We start from the raw sequence: 16,428 nt of genomic DNA, 5'->3' as shown, positions 1-16,428 counted from the left end.
TTAACCCCAGTTGCCTTAAAAAAAAAAAAAAGAGTACATGAGCTCCGGGAGGCTGTGCCACGCTGAGAGGCCTAGCAGACAGGCCCCGTGACATGCAAGGAGCAGAGAGGCTCGGCCCTGGACGGTCAGTCACCGGGTAGTCAATATTCTGGCCACAGCCAATCACAAGGAACAGTGGAGAAGCTGTGCATTCTGCATAAGTGGAGGGAACCCACTCTGATGAAATAATGATCTTTAAAAGTGGTAACTTAGGGGGCATATTGTTGCTTTTAGGTTTACAAAGCATGACCCTTATGCAGAGGCAGTAGAAATGTCATTTGTCTGTTTTCTACATGGCAAACTGAAGCCCAGTGAGGCTCCAAGACGGTTAAGTATTGGAACCCGGACAGGTCAGGATGGGACAAGATGGGACAGGACTGGACAGTACAGAACTTCCCAGGTCAGCCACCTCTAGGACCAGCACTCTTAGCACTGTACCAGGCTGACACTCTGACTTAACAAACTCTTTCTTAATCTGTCAGGTCCTTAAAGTCCTGTTACCAGAGAATATTAAAGCACCTAATCAATATTATTTGACTTATACTGTTTAACATTTAGATGTTTTCAAACACAGCAACATACAAGTTAGTGGGAATGTCACTGTCTAGATTTATAAAATTTAGACAATTTCTGTGAAAATTTGTAACTGTTTCTGATCCTAGAAAAAAGACTGTGCATAACATAATTTAACCTTTAATCAATGACTCAAAGTCATCTTTTTGAACACTGGAGTCTACATTTCTGCTACAGATGCAGAAGGTATGGGCCACTGGGCTGGTTCACCAAAACGCCCCATGCTAAACTGTTCTCTAAACGGCAATCATTTCAGGCAGCCGGCTGCTGCTGACTGCCCCGTACACAGCAGCACTCTGAGGTGTGCAAAGCACTTTACAACTATTGTCTCATTTGCTCCTCACAACAACTCTGCAAGGAAGGTGCTCTCATTAGTCTCACTTTACATATGTGGAAACTAAGGCCCACAAAGGTGACTTGCCCAGGGTCTCATACAACTAGTATGTGAGCTGAGGTCTTCTTGACTCCATGCCCGAAGCTGTATCCACTGGGCCCTGAAGCTGCCTGCATACTACAGATTCACGTAAGAGGCTGAGGCCAGAGGGTCACTTAATTGATGAAGGAAAGTAATACTGACATAGGTAGGGGAGAAGAGTCCAGAACATCTGTGCAAGGAGGGAGATACAGGAAGGTAATGAAGATCTAAGTGGGTGAGCATAAACCAAGATATTCTCCTCTATAATTAAATCTATGAGCTGACACTGGAAGGCAGGGAAATCATAAAATGTAAAATTATACACTAACTACTCTCTTAGGTTAAACTCTACAATTATTTAGCAAAATAATATTGCTGGCTTCAGGTAAGCCTAAGGTTCTGAAGTGCCCCCTTGCCCACAGATACACAATATGTTTGGAACCAGTAAACAGAAAGAAAAAAAAAGGCACTTGAATTGGCTCATGCTTTGTAAAGCAATAAGAAAATGTCAAAATTGTAGCATGTTGAGGCAGCTAGGTGGTGCAGTGGATACAGCCCCAGCCCTGGACTCAGGAAGACCTGAATCCAAATCCAGCCTCAGACACATAACACTTACTGGCCTGTGTGACTCTGGGCAAGTCACAACCCCAACTGCCTCAAAAAGAAAAATAATTGTAGCATACTGTTGTGTTATGGGTGTCTACAACATTAGTACACATGTACACACACAGCCAGTAAGTACTCATAGATAGGAGCATCAAAGAAATAGATCACTTTCATCAAAGGCTCTGTTAATAACAGATTACTTTTACGATGGTCAGGTACTTTTACAAACTTTATCTCATTTGATCCTGTGAGAACCAAAGATATCAGGAGAGAACTATGCAAGCAATATTATACCCATTTTATAGATGAACAAAGAGAAATGCAAAGAGGCTGCATTATGGGCTCCTGGTCAGTCACACTGCAAGAAAGAGGCAAGTGAGGACCTGGACTATACTTGACATTTTCTTTGAAAAAAACAAACTGTTTACAGTTTCCCTTCCTGGTGATTATATCACTGGGCAGATCTGGTTTTCTAATCCTGATTGTGAAATGTAAATCCCATGTGACTCTGTCACATGTGTTAGCTTACAGAGTCCTCCTACTTCTCTTTTTTTCCTTCCCTGGAGGAAGCAGACAATGCACGGCACAGGGACCTCTACAGGACACCCAGCTCTGGTCTGCAACTTTTGTAAGGTAAGTGCTTTAAAACTGCAAAGCACAATACAACAAAGAGAGACACAGAAGAGAATTTTAAAATACAGACATAATGGATTCTTGGCCCAGGATGGTGCCTAGCTAGCAAGGGCATGTAAAATATATTTTCCTAGAATACTACAAATCTAATCAAATAGATTAAAAAAAAACCCCAATAACCCTATCTATATATATAGCTACCAAGCTGGAAATCACAGAGTACTCTACAATGCAAGAATCGTAGTACAAATACCCCCAAATTCACAGAAGACAAAATCTAAGAAATGACAGCAACAAAACTCACTAACTCAAGTGTTTACAGACAAATGTTCAGAGTAATAGTACCAAGTAAGGTAAACCAGGTATATTAATATAAGAAAGTAAATTTGGACAAAAAGGAATCGATGTGGATACACGGGAAACTCACTGACAAACTCAAATTTGAAAAGGACACATAAGCAGACAACAGCAGATAACTGTCCTGTAAGAACAGTTCTAGGTACTGAAGCTCAGTAGGGCTAGAAGCAGGAGGGAAAAAGAGGAGGAGCAAAGAAGAGGCAGGACAGCTGCCCACTGGGGTTGTTGTGAGGACCAAGTAAGCCTGACTATAGAGCATCACATACATGTGAGAACCCCCCGAACCACCTCCTAATGGAGGCACTGGGCCAGCCTGGAATCAGGAATATTGCAGGTCTCACCTTGGACACACACACTAGCCAGACCCAAGCAAGTCACTTAACTTCTCAGTTCCCCAGGCAATGCTCTAAGAATCAGCATTTGTAGAGGGAATTTTCTCATCCAGAGTTGCCCCTAGGCTCAACCTGAGCAAAAAAAAGGATGGACTTTATTGATATTTTCTATGACGCTGGGTTTTCAGACACTAGGCTAGGGTCACACAGGCTCTATCAGGCCCAACCAGTCTGGCAAAACTTCGTGGTGGACCTGTTTCTCTTTGTCTAGGCATGAATCTAAACCACAACCCAAAGGTTCACCACCAGAAACTGACTACCAGATGATGAATTCTCTAAGCCACAAGTCAAGATATCACTGACTATGGGGTTGTGATCAATAGTGGTGGAAGAGTATCCATACTGATGAAATCATGGACCTTTTAAAGTACTAAACACAGGCACAGACTACAATACAGGATGTATTCTATTATGGCCAAGCATGCTATTGCCCTGCCAGGACCCTCCCTAGGCTATTTTCTGGAAGCCTTTACCATGTGAAAGAATGGATGAAATCATCCTGAAAAACAGGACAATTCAATTAACAAACATTGAAGTTCTTACCATTTTCAAGGCCTTTGCTATGTCGGTCAACCAGCATTTATTAAGCACCTAGTATGTGCCAGGCAGGCTCTGTGCTGGGGATACTAAGAAAGGTAAAAGGCTGTCCCTGACCTCCAGGAGCTCTTGTTGTGACAGGAGGGAACACCCAAACGGCTCTGTACAAACAAGCTCTAGACAGGGTAAATCGGACACAACGAGCAGAGGAAAGGCACTAGCATTGAGGAGGATTCAGAATGGCTTGGTGCAGAAGGTCAGGCTTTAGCTGCAACGTGAAGGAGGCCAAGAGGTGGAGTGGAAGGAGGGAATTCCAGGCAGAGAGGAAAGCCAGCGAAAACTTCAAGAGACAGACGTTCTTGGGTGAGGAGTAGCCAGGAGGCCAGTATCACTGGATCACAAAATATGTGGAGGACAGTAAAGTATAAAGAGGCTGGAAAAGGAGCCAGGAGCCAGGTTAGGAAGGGCTTTATAAGCTAAACAGAGGATTTTCTATTTGATCCTGGAGGAAACATGGAGCCACTAGCATTGACTGAGTAGGTGGAAGACAAGACCAGAACTGTGCCTTAGGAAGATCACTTTGGTGGCTGAATGGAATGGGAAGTCTTGTGGCAGGCAAACCCACTAGCAGAGGCCTGCACAACATCCTCTACATTATTCGAGGACTGCCTGAAATCCTTTGGCCGCAGGCTGGTAGTAGCAGCTGTTGCAACAGTCTAGGCATGAGGTAATGAGGACCTGCACCAGGGTGATGGCAGTGTCAGACAAGGCATATTCAAGAGATGTTGCAAAGCTACAAATGACATAACTTGGCAACTAACTGGACGTGGAAGGTGAGAGAATAAGGTGTCCAAGATAACCTAGGTCACAAGATGGAGGGACCAGGGAACTCAGCATTAATACGTAAGTTAGGAAGAGGGGAGAGTTTGGGAGGAAAAATAATGAGTTCAGTTTTAGACATGTTGAGCTTAAGATGTTTACGAGAAATACAGTGGGAATAAGAGATGTGAAACTGGAGTTCTATAGAAAGGTGTAAGCTGGACAAATAAATCTGGGAATCATCTACATAGAAATACTAGCAGAATCGATGGGAGTGGATGAGATTACCAAGTGAAATAGCATGGGGGAGAAGAAAAAAGTGCTTAGGACAGAGAGCTGGGGGACATGCACAGTTAACAGAAGTGATCTGGATGAAAAACCATCAAAGAAAATAGAAAAGGAGCTGTTGGACAGGTAGTATGAGAAGCAGAGAGGAGTGCCATAAAATTCTAGAGAGATGAGAGTGATTAAGTGTCAGAAGCTGCAGGAAGGTCAAGAAGGATAAGAATTGAAAAGAGGCCATTAGATTAGACAATTAAGAGATCACTGGTAACTTTGTGGAACAGTAGTTTCAGTTCAAGCCAGACTCTAGAGAGTTAAGAGGAAAGAAGGAAAGGAACTGGAAAGACCTACTGCAGATGGCCTTCTCAAGGGGTATAGTCACAAAGGAGAAACAAGAATTAGGAGGGATGGATGGATTACTGCTCTCATTCCTACGTCCATGACTCCTCTTTACTGGAATGTCCTTCATATCATATCCTGCCCATCCTTCAAGGCAGAGCTTTCGTTCTCCATGAAGCTTGCTTTCCAGTTTCCCCAGGTGTGACTGCCACCCTTCTCTGAATTCCCACAGCCTTCCTACAATTTAACACATAACTCCGTATCTTCTTGTACTGTTTTATGACTGCTTCACATCGATCAAAATCTATTCATGATTTTCATGTTAGTTTCTTCTCAATTATACTGTAAACCTCCTGAAGACTAGATCCACGTTCTATATTTTTGTTTCTCTCACAACGTTGAACACAGAGCAGACATTCAATAGATATTTGCTGAACAATAACTACTGAAGTGTGTGTGTGTGTGTGTGTGTGTGTGTGTGTGTGTGTTGTGTACGCTGAAGCCCCAGCAGTGCTGTTCCTTTTGGTGAAATAGCTCTCAGTTAGCCGCTCTCATTTCGCCGCTCTCATTTCTCAGTTAAGAGACCAAGTCTGCAATGGCTTCTCACAGTCTCTGTTCCCTGTGCTTTTCAATGAACAAATATTTTATTCAGTGCCTCCTAGGTGCCAGGCATTGCAGCAGGAGCTAAGGATACAAAGCAAAGAAGCTCCTGCCCAGGAGGACTTTACAGTCTAGTTAGGGAAGACAGTATGTATTTGTGTGTGTATACACACACACACATATATATATATATACACACATATATATATACACACACACACATATATATACATATATACATACACATACACACACACATATATATATATATATATACATATATATATATATATATACACATACACACACAGTCTAGTGAGGGGAGATCTCTCTCTCTCTCTCTCTCTCTCTCTCTCTCTCTCACACACACACACACACACACAAAGTAGATGCAAGATAATTGGGGGTGGGGGGACACAGCACCGCACCATGGCAGCTGGAGGATCAGGAAAGGCTTCATGCAGCAGGTACCTCAGCTGACCCTTGGAGGAAGGTAGAGACTTTAAGAGGAAATGGCAACACTGGGATATATTCCATGCACGGAGGCCAGCTGGTACAAAGGCATGGAGATAAGAGATTGTATGTCATGTATGGGGAACAGTAAGAAGGCTAACTGGGCTGTACAATAGTGTGTGTGAAAGGGCAGGAGGGGGCCAGGTTGTGCCAGGTTTCAGATGATCGTCACAGGGAGACACTGGAGTGACTGAGCATATTGATGTGGCCAGATGTGCACTTGGCAGATGTGTGGAAAATGCCTTGGCTCCTCCTGCACACTCAGCTGTGGTACAAGGGGCTTGGTTTTCTTAGCCACTGCCCCCCAAAGGTAAGGAGATCACAGATTTAGGGCTAGGAGGGGCCTCTGCAGTCAGAGTCCAACGCTCTCATTTTGTAGATGAAAAACTTGAGGCTCAGAGAAGTTTAGCGACTTGCTCAGCTGTGACGTCTGAATGACAACGTGAAGCTGAGTCTTCTGACCCCCAGTCCAGCACTTGCCCTGCTGCTCTGGCTAGTGAACTGTGGATGCCTTCACTTCCTCAGTGACATTTGGTTTCAGGACAGTTCCAGGGCAGTCAAGGGTTTCATTCCCAGGCAAGTCAATGAGGTATTACTTTACCACTCTCTCCCTTTGGGTATAGAAATAGCTACAAAATGTGCTATACCTGCCATGTAACCTTCATTAAGTGACAACCTCTCTGAACCTCAGTTTCCCTTTCTATACAATGAGGATAACAATACCTGTATTCCTGGCCTTAGAGGATTTTTTTGAGAATCAACTGAGATGTTCTGTTGTTGTTGTTGGGGAACTGAGAGAGTGTGATATAGGAGAGAAAGAGGTCTTAGAGTTAGAAGACAGGTTTGAATCTTGATGGCAACACTAATAGTTGCATGACTGGGCAAGTCCATTCCAATTTAGGCCATAATTTCCTCATCTGTAAAATGGGAATTAAAAATGCTTCTACTACCCATTTTACAGGGATGTAGTTAAAAATGCTTTGGACATAGTTAATTATTATTATCTTTACAACCTGAAGGTTAAATCACGTTCCATTTATATTATGTTTTTCATTACAATAAGTGAAATAATGTCCTTACTTCCCAATAACACTAGGGTTCTGCTGTATCCCCAATTCCTAGAAAACTTAAGATTCCAAATTTCAAAGCCTAACTCTAAAAACAAACGTTGAACTTTCCTTCATTCACACTTTTTAACTTTAATGACAAGGTTCAAAGCTAAGACCTTCTTACCCTCAGTAAAGCCTTACCTTCCACAACATACACTTTAGTCAGAGGAAAGTCAATATTCTTTGCCATTACTTCAATTTCTTCTTTGAGGGTTCCCTCAGGCAAAGGGATGAATTTATCAAACAAAGGGGCAATGTAGTCAGCATAGATAGTGACAAGCACCTGAAATGTAAAAGTGAGAACAACCTCTAAGAAGTTTCTTGAAGAAGACGAACATGGACAGGTTTACAAAGCCTGCCTAGGTTCTGGGTTTTGGTACAGCTCCCTAATCCCTCTGACCAGAGCTCTGTGAGGGATGTATATCTTATCTCTCCGGGCTGCCAACCTCTCCAAGCTACCCTTCTCACACGCCCTGAGGACTTTTCCTAATGGCCAAGTCCCACCATGTCACTCCTTTCGCCAAAATCTGTGACTCCCCACTGCCCACTGAACCAAGTACGAGCTCCCCAACGGGTCTCCAAAGTGCCTTTCCAGCTTTCTCTCCTCCATCTTCCCTTCCTCCGTTCCCCTCCTTCTCCGCCACCGTCCTGGCCGCTCCCATCTCTGCGCTTAGGCCTAGTTCATCACCATGCCTGGAACGGCTTGCCTCTCGCTCCAATCTGTTGAGGCCCCTCCCTCCCTTCGAGGCCCACCTCACAAATATCCTCCTCCATGAAGTGACCTCTCCAGCCCAAAGCTGAAAGAATCTTTTCCTCCTCGAAAGTTTTCATTATACTTTGTGCTATGAAATTTAGTTGAATAAATTCTCAGTGCCCACCTATGAGCACGCTAGAAATGGGGATAAAAAGAGACAGTCCCCGTTCTTGGGGAGCAAGGGAAGAGAATCCATATGTACACAAATGAGTAAAGGAAAAGGGAATCTGAGGGAGGGAAAGAACACTAAAACCTGGCCTGTGTGGAATGATCAGAGAAAACTACTGGGCCCTGAAGGGAAACTGATTGTTAGGGGCAGAGAAGAGGAGAAAGTATATCCTAGACAAGGGAGGATGATTATGAAAAGGTAAATAAGTAGAGATGGAATGCTGAATTTAGAAAACAGGCATCCAGCTTGGCTGGAATTAGATTTTGCAAAGGTATGAGCAGAAAATCGGGATGGAAAAGTCGGAGGGAATCAGACTGCTTGAGGATGCTAACCACCACACTGAGGAGTGTTTTATCTTTTTTGGCAATGGGGAGTAACTGAAGAGTTCTGAGGCTTAAGGACAGAATTTTAGCAGCTCTAGGCAGGAGAGACTGAGGAAGGGAGAAAACGGAACCAGGGACACCAAGCAGGAGGCTACTGCAAAAGTCCAGGCAAAAGACGATGAGTGCTGGAACTAGGGTAACGGCTGCTTGAGCAGAGAAAAGGGGATCACTAGAGAGGTGCAGACTAGATCAAACTCAACAACTGACTGGACATGGAGGGTAAGGAAGAGGGAAAAAAAATCAGAGATGACTCTGAAGTTACGAATGGAAAAGATGGCAGTGCCTTTAACAAAAAAAAGGGAAGTTGGGAAGAAGATGGGGTTTAATAGGGAAGAAATGAGTTCCATTTTGGACAAACTGTATTTGAGAAGCCTCTGGTACATCCATCAGACAGCTGACAATGCAGGAGTGATGCTCAAGGGGGAGATCAAGGCTCTTTCCTTTGCATTTATCACACCCTTTCTGATATCACAGTAACTTGTATGCATGTGCCCTCTCAGAATTAGACTGTAAACTCCTGGAGAATAATGTATTTACACTTAAATTTTTAACTTCAGTGTCTACTCTGTAAGTATAGGAAGCACTTAATAAATGACTCATAATAGATTATCAGAAAGAGAAGGCACCTTGGAGATCAAGTCCAACTCCCAACTTTACAAATGAGGAATCTGGGGCCTTAAGGGATTAAAGACATTTGCTCAAGATAACGGCTAATAAATAAGAGTTAGGCTGTTAAACTAGGTTTCCTCACTCCTGATCCGGTGGTCTTTCCACCCGAATTAAAGTGAATTTCACCTGTCCCAGCCTTCCTGCTCTGCACCTTGACTGAAGAGAAGCACAAGTGAATAAATGACATGTTACTCCTCCTTAAAGTTCAAATAGCCAAAACAGGTTTTACCCAACAGCCAGTTATTTCATTAGTGTCCACACTAGGTTATGCCTCTTCTTAACAAAAATAAATGAGTTAGTATTTTGTAGTGCAGGGCCTCTACGGTCCTGATATCCCTAGAACTTTTTTTTAGGTAAGTAAATGTATACAATGTTATATGTAAAACTAGCATGTTCATATATGACAATCACAATGAAATGCCGTAGATTAGACTGCAGCCTTTGAGGTAGGGCTAAAAAATGAATGTGGACTAACAATCTTTGACATATGTTCTGTTTTTTAATGCGTGAAAAGTGGATCGCTATTTGCCAGGAGCCCAGGAAGCTTTTACTGTGAATTCCTCCTGGCCATGTGTCTTGCTGTCCATCTTCTGGTGCTATTGTTTCCCAGGTCACAAATGTATCACAGGGTTTGAAGAGGGCTTTGAGCTGAGGTTTGAAGGAAGCTGGGGATTCTAAGAGATGAAGGTGCATAAGAGAAAGGATGCTAAGCTTAGGGAACAGCTAGCTAGAGGTCTAATAGGACTGCAATGATGACTGGGGGGGAGGGAATAATATGAGATAATGTAAGCAGATGGTTTTAAATGCCAAGTAGAGTAGTTTATGTTTCATCCCAGAGGGAACAGGGATGCTGGCCACCTCCAGCCAATCTGGAACTACATTACTGGTGAACCCATTATGTTTACTAGGCTTATAAGAGACAATGGCAAAAATGCTCCAAAATTAAGATCTGGCATCTGTTTAAGCCCACATCTTATAGCTTTATGGTTCTTCAGTGATTGGAGCTAAGCTCCAGTGGTGGCTGCCATGGGGTGGAGCAATAACAATAGAGCAGGGACACAGCTGGCCCTAGACCTTGCCTCTAGGGTAAGTCAGGCTGGGACAGAGAAGGAACATGCAGTGTGCAGAAGCCAAGAGATGGGTCAAATGTGTGCCAAAAAGCAGACCGTGATCCAGGACACATGGTGAAGTCCTACAATGAGTCTAGGATGGGAGCCCAGCAGAATTAGCAGGGGCCTTAAGATGTTTTCTACAAGCAGTCTATTTTTACATATGACCCTCCCATACCTGACCATGCTCTCCTAATGAGAGCCCAAGCAGAAGCCTAAATGCACTATGTGTCCACTTATCAAGGGCCAAGATGGACTTTGGGAATCATATTTCCAGTGTTTTTAAGCAGCTTTTGGGGCTATCCCTTATGCACACTAGTTCAGGGCTCCACTGTTTTCAGATTTAAACAATCTTAAACAAGGCACTGACCGTACAAAATCTCATGACTGATGACTCGTGTTTGTCCTTCAAGAAAATCCCCATACAGAAATGTCTTTCCTATCTCTCTGGCACTACAGATGTTTCTAAGCCTGAAGAAAGAGAAATGCTTCCCAGACGTGTGGAGGAAAGGATGAAAACAGGGCTGAGAGAAGACAGGAGAAAAAACAAGTGCTTCTCTACTATCCTCCCCTTCACTGACACAATAGTCATGTACACGGCACTATGCCAGGCACTGCGGGAGGCAAAAGTATAGGCTACAGAATTCCTAAGGACAATCTGGCAGGGGAGATGAGAAACATCTCAAGTAAACTAACACAAGAATATTGAAAAACAGCATGACCCAGTGGAAAAAGCAACAGGCTTAAGAGTCAGAAGACCTAAGTTTAAAAACCCAGCTCTGCCACTTAATAGTTGTGTTATTGGGCACTCTTACTCTGTGTCTCAGTGTCCTTATCTACGAAATAAAGGGGTTGGACTAGATGACCTCTGATGTCCCTGAATTTTTGTAAATGCTAAGAACCCATGATTATACTAGCTAAGATCACTTCTACAGCTCTACCATTTTATGATTTTGAATAAAAATGATATAACAATATGAGAGATGTCATATTGCAGTATGTGATTCTATGCCAGGGAAGTGACAGAGAGTATTTCACAGCAGGAAGGAAGGCTTCATGGAGGAGATAACTGACTTGTCACGTGAAGACTGGTTAGGAGCTACACAGGAGGAGACTCTCATGGTGTATCAGGGGAACAACAGATAGATCAGTTTGACCAAAACACAGAAGAGATGAAGGATAGTAGTAAGAAACAAAGTTGGAGAGTGTGTAGTTGTGTAGTTTTATGTATGCATGTATGTATATATGCATGCTATATGAATATGTACTGATTACTTCCATCTCTTCTCCAAGATCCTCCTGTCCTCTTCTCAGCCTATCTGTGGGTCCCAGGTACAAAAGGCCAGCTGAAAGGTCTGAAGCAATCGTCCTTGCTCCAATATGGAAAACGTCACCTCCCCACTCACTCACACCTCACGCCCATCTAAGCTGGCTTTCCTTTTTACCACTCAACTAAAAGAGTTATCCCTGAAGTTACCAATGACCTCTTAGTTGCCAAATCCAAATGGGCTTTTTTCCTCAATCCTCTTCTTCCCAGGTGACCCCTGTCTAGCATTTGATACTGCTAACCACCCCACCTTCTTGATACTCTACCCTGCCTCAGTTTCTATGTCACTATTTTCTTTTGCTGGCTTGTCTTCCTATCTAGAAAAAAAAACCACTAACAAAAAGTCAACAGAAATTTTTTTTTAATTCTAAGATTAGTCGTGGTAATCCAAGTACTCCACACAAACATTAGTCAACCTGGCAGTTTAATAAGCATTCACCTCGAATTTCACCTGTTCCTTAAGAGTAGTTTTCATCTTTTGCAACATGGCTAACATGGAAATATTTTGCAAGACTGCACATGTATAATCTATAAAGTGCTTGCCTTCTCAAGGACAGGAAAGGGAGAGAATTTAGAAATTGTTTTTACGTGTAATTGAGAAAAAATAAGAACATTCTTTTAAAATAATAATCTACTAAATATGTACTTTTTAAAAAGCAAGCTGTACATAACAAATATTTGTGACTTCATATGTGGAAATGTTCTCTCCAGGAGGTATATGTCAAATTCAGAATAAAAAATAAAATTTTAAACTGTAACTTAATGAAATCATGGTAAAGATTACTTTCAAAGTAAAATCATTTTCATGCTAATTAAAATTAAAGCAGTTAGTTTGCTTACTGGAGAGAGAGAAAAGAGAAAGAGAGAGAGAGAGAGAGAGAGAGAGAGAGAGAGAGAGAGAGAGAGAGAGAGAGAGAGAGAGAGACTTTACTCACCAAAGAAACAACTAATGTGAACAGCCAGGCATAGATGAAAAAGTAGTCACCTCCAATTTTAATGATATAAAGCAGAAGTGAAGTAACAGGCAATAAAATACACTGAGTCACAACAAATTTCTTGATAGCATCTTTCATGAAGAACCCTAAGGTCTGGGGAAAAAAAAAATTATGACAGAAAGCTGTTACTTTAAATAACCAACTGAATACAACGATTTGTTTAAAATATTGCCAATTACCCTCCCACTCAAGTTTTACTCCAATGGCTCACTGTATTGTTAAAATACCCATAAGTTTCTGAGGCATAGCAGGAAGGTACAATCTCTGGGAGGTCCTATCAACCTGGAAAGGATGCTGACCTAGAAAAGGACCACCCTTGTCTGAGGCACAGCCTAGCCTGAGGCAGAATGTTGGTGACCAGATGCTGAATATTTCTGCCAACAGCAACTCTTTAAAATCTTTTATACATAAAAGCACACATCACTGAAATCCAGAATCCTTAAAGTACTGAAAAGAATATGAAACATTAGCATGCAATGATCCTGCTTTTCCCTGAGGCTAAGCACCTGCAACCGCCTGGGTAGCAGTAACTCCTTTTCTCTACTTTGGAAATATCAATAACCAGAATAATTGTAAAGAAATGATTACCTTTTATAAAAAGTAGGAAGGAAGAGGCCTTAGGATTCAGCTCTGAGTGCTCCCCCTTTCTTGAGGTCATTTCTTTATTTGTAGTGGTGTCATCAGAAGGGATGCCACCCCAACAGTTTTGGGGTGCAGGCTCATTAATCAACAGTAAGACTCAAGTGGAGCTAGGTTTAGAGGGCAAGCCTCCTTTCCTGCCTCAGTTCATTTTTTTTTTTTGCATCTGTCCCTCACACCTTTAAAAGAACTGCTTTGAAATTCATCACCTGGGGGCAGCTAGGTGGTGCAATGCACAGAGCTCCAGCCTTGGAGTCAGGAGGACCTGAGTTCAAATCTGGCCTCAGACACTTGACACTTAACTAGCTGTGTGATCCTGGGCAAGTCACTTAACCCCGATTGCCTCACCAAAAAGCAAAAAAAAAAAATCATCACCTGAGAAATACTGAACTCATTAATGCAGAAAGTTTTTACAGAAAAAAAAACCCTCAATGTTTGTTGCACCTACCATGCATTTTTCTCAAATTATTCAAGCGACAGAAGTAAAGTGACATGCGTGTAAGTTAGGTGATGTATGTATAAGTTAAAGTGGGGAACCCTGGCACAACGGAAAAGAAGAAAGGTCATCTCCACATGACAATGAACAGTGTCAGTGCATTCTACGATACCTGTTGGTTGAAACCATGCTTTTCTTCTATGACAAATGTATTGTAAAGGCTCCAAGGCAAGCCAGTGAGGGCACTGAAGAGTGTGGCCAAAAACAGGAACACCAAGGACTGAGTGATCTATGGATGACAGGAAAAGACAATTACTATTTCTCCAAAGTAACATCACAACTCCCCTAAGTCCCAGAAAATAAGATCGCCCCTTTCTCCTTGCTACAGTTAACTCCCTCCACTTATGTCCTCAAGCCTATCCCCTCCCTTCTCCTTTGGGAACTTTCCTCAACAATCATTTCCTGTCCCTGCCAAACTGTACTCTCTCCTACCCAGTAGCTCTCTCTCTAATGCCTAAAACATGATCCAGTCTCCTCAATTCTTAAGAAGACTTCCCTTGACTCTATCTCCTCAAAGCACCATTCTATATTTCTCCTCCCTTCCGACACTAAAATTCCAGAAAAAAAATCTCTCTCCTCACTCCCTCTACCATCTCACTAGCCATTCTGCTTCTTATCAACCCCCTGCAACTTGACTTCTTGTCCCATTACATCAAGGTCATCAATGGTCTCTTAATTACTAAATCCCACCTCTTTTCTGTCCTCATTCTCCTTTCTGTGAGATTCAACACTGCTGATCACCCTCTTCTCCTAGAGACTTCCTCTTCCCTGGGCTTCTCTATTCTCTTTCTCCTCTGACTGGTCTTCTTGGTATCTTTTGCTAATTCACCTTCCCTAAATGAGGGTGTCTCCCAAGGCTCTGGGCCCCAGCCCCATTTTCTCCTCCTCTCTTCATGCTCTCTTCTTTCCCCTGTGTTCCTAACACTTCCACATGGAGGAGGTCCCGGTCTATAAATGTGGCCTTGCATACTCCCCTGAGTGTTAGTCTTTCATTTCAAACTGTCTGCTGTGGACTTCCACCTCTATGTCCCACTGTGACTTCACACTCCTATGCTCTGTTAAGCGAGCAACTTCCTCCCAACCTCCCTATTTCGATTGATGGCAATATGGTCCTACTTGCTACTAGGGACCAAAATCTTGGAATCATCATTCCCTCAACATTCTGCCCCCGCCACCCAATCAGCTGCCAAGTATGACTGATTTTACCTCCATAATACTTCCTGCATCTGCCCCCTTCTTTCCATTCACTTACAACACTCTTGTTCAGGCCTCCATTTCTTCTCTCTTGGACTATCATTAATAGCCTGGATGCCTGGAGTGCCCTCCCGCCTCACCTCTGCCCTGAAGAATCCTCTTTATACGGGGCTTGGCTCAGGCTGAAGATAAAGGTATGGGAGGTAATACATTAAAGTGAAAGGAAGTGGATGAGACTGCCAAAGAAAAGGACTGAGGGCAGAACTCTGAGGAATGTCCACACCTGGGGAAGGTGAGGAGAAAAGAAACTGGCAAAGGGAGCTAAAAAGAGGGGGCCAGAGGGACAAGAGCAAGCTCAAGAGGCAAAAAGACATGAGAGGGTCAATACTGCAGGGAAGGACTCTAAAGAAGAAAAAACTCTCTCTCTGAAACTAAAGGAGGGAGATAAAGACTAAAAGTCTAGTTCTAGCTTCTTGCCTAACATAGCTATCTAATATAGCATATATATATACATATATATATGCTATATTATATACGTAACATATACAATGTATGTATTATAATAACATACACAAAATAATAACATACATATATAATAGCATACCCATGGTGTATCCCAGTGCCTTTTATGGCATCACATTTTCCACTAACAGCCAGTACTTACACAGTGCTGTCAGGTTTGCAAAGCCTGTACACATGCAAGCAGCTAGCTGTTATACTGGACAGAGCACCAGGCTTTGAATCAGAAATACATGAGTTCAAATCCAGCATCAGACACCTGAGACACTAGCTGGGTGTAACCCTGGGCAAACCATTTAACTTCTGCTTCCTCAGCAGCTATAATAGCACTCACATGGTTGTTGTGAGGATCGAATGAGATAATATTTATAAAGTGCCTGGAACATACAGAGCAGGTGCTTAATAAATTCGTGCTAAATATTTTTCATTTCATTTTGATCCCTGAGATATAGATATATGTATATACAAACATATAAACATATAACATACATAGATGTAGATATATAGATATGCTTCACTTACTTCACAGAGAGTGCTTTCTTGTGAAAATAATGCTTCCCAGTACTAACAAAGCCTATTTCCACATGACTCAACACTAGTTAGCTAAGAGAAACAGGGTTTAGTTAAAGGTAATTAAACTGCTTGAGTGATCCCCCCCCCCACCTCCCCAAAAAGGGATCAATGAACGTCATTGCTCAAGAGGTCACTTTACTGAAGATCTATCTTATCGCAGCAGTCAATTCTGGACAGATGGATACACATACACCCTTATCTTACATTATGTAATGTAAATGCACACCCCCATTTATCTGTGGAGATCACTTTTAATTTCGTTAACAAAAACAGCACACCTTAGTGCTTGCTAATTTCCAATATCCTGTCTTGTTTTGAAAAGCTTTTGTTTCTGCAGCTGTGACCTTGCTGAGAGAGAATGCAGTCCTCCCCAAATGCTACCTCTAT

At 42.5% G+C, this 16,428-nt stretch overlaps 1 protein-coding gene and 1 long non-coding RNA gene across 2 annotated transcripts in view; one reads left to right on the top strand and one right to left on the bottom strand.

Moving 5' to 3' along the window:
• ZMPSTE24 (zinc metallopeptidase STE24) overlaps positions 1-16,428 on the bottom strand; it is a 49,213-nt gene that overhangs the window by 17,607 nt on the left and 15,178 nt on the right. Inside the window, exons 4-6 of the mRNA XM_020983564.2 lie at positions 13,868-13,984; positions 12,561-12,713; positions 7,356-7,497 (exon numbers count right to left, since the gene is read on the bottom strand). Coding sequence (XP_020839223.1) covers positions 7,356-7,497; positions 12,561-12,713; positions 13,868-13,984 — 412 coding nt within the window. The remainder of the gene's footprint in view (positions 1-7,355; positions 7,498-12,560; positions 12,714-13,867; positions 13,985-16,428) is intronic.
• On the top strand, positions 2,177-11,287 carry LOC110206301 (uncharacterized). The gene is made up of 2 exons (XR_002323873.2): positions 2,177-2,266; positions 10,758-11,287. It is a non-coding gene; the product is annotated as an uncharacterized LOC110206301 (long non-coding RNA).

The sequence above is a fragment of the Phascolarctos cinereus genome, unplaced genomic scaffold (assembly GCF_003287225.1).
Source record: "Phascolarctos cinereus isolate Bilbo 61053 unplaced genomic scaffold, phaCin_HiC Scaffold_726;HRSCAF=1367, whole genome shotgun sequence".
Lineage (NCBI taxonomy): Eukaryota > Metazoa > Chordata > Mammalia > Diprotodontia > Phascolarctidae > Phascolarctos > Phascolarctos cinereus.
This window is presented reverse-complemented; position numbering and strand designations above follow the sequence as displayed.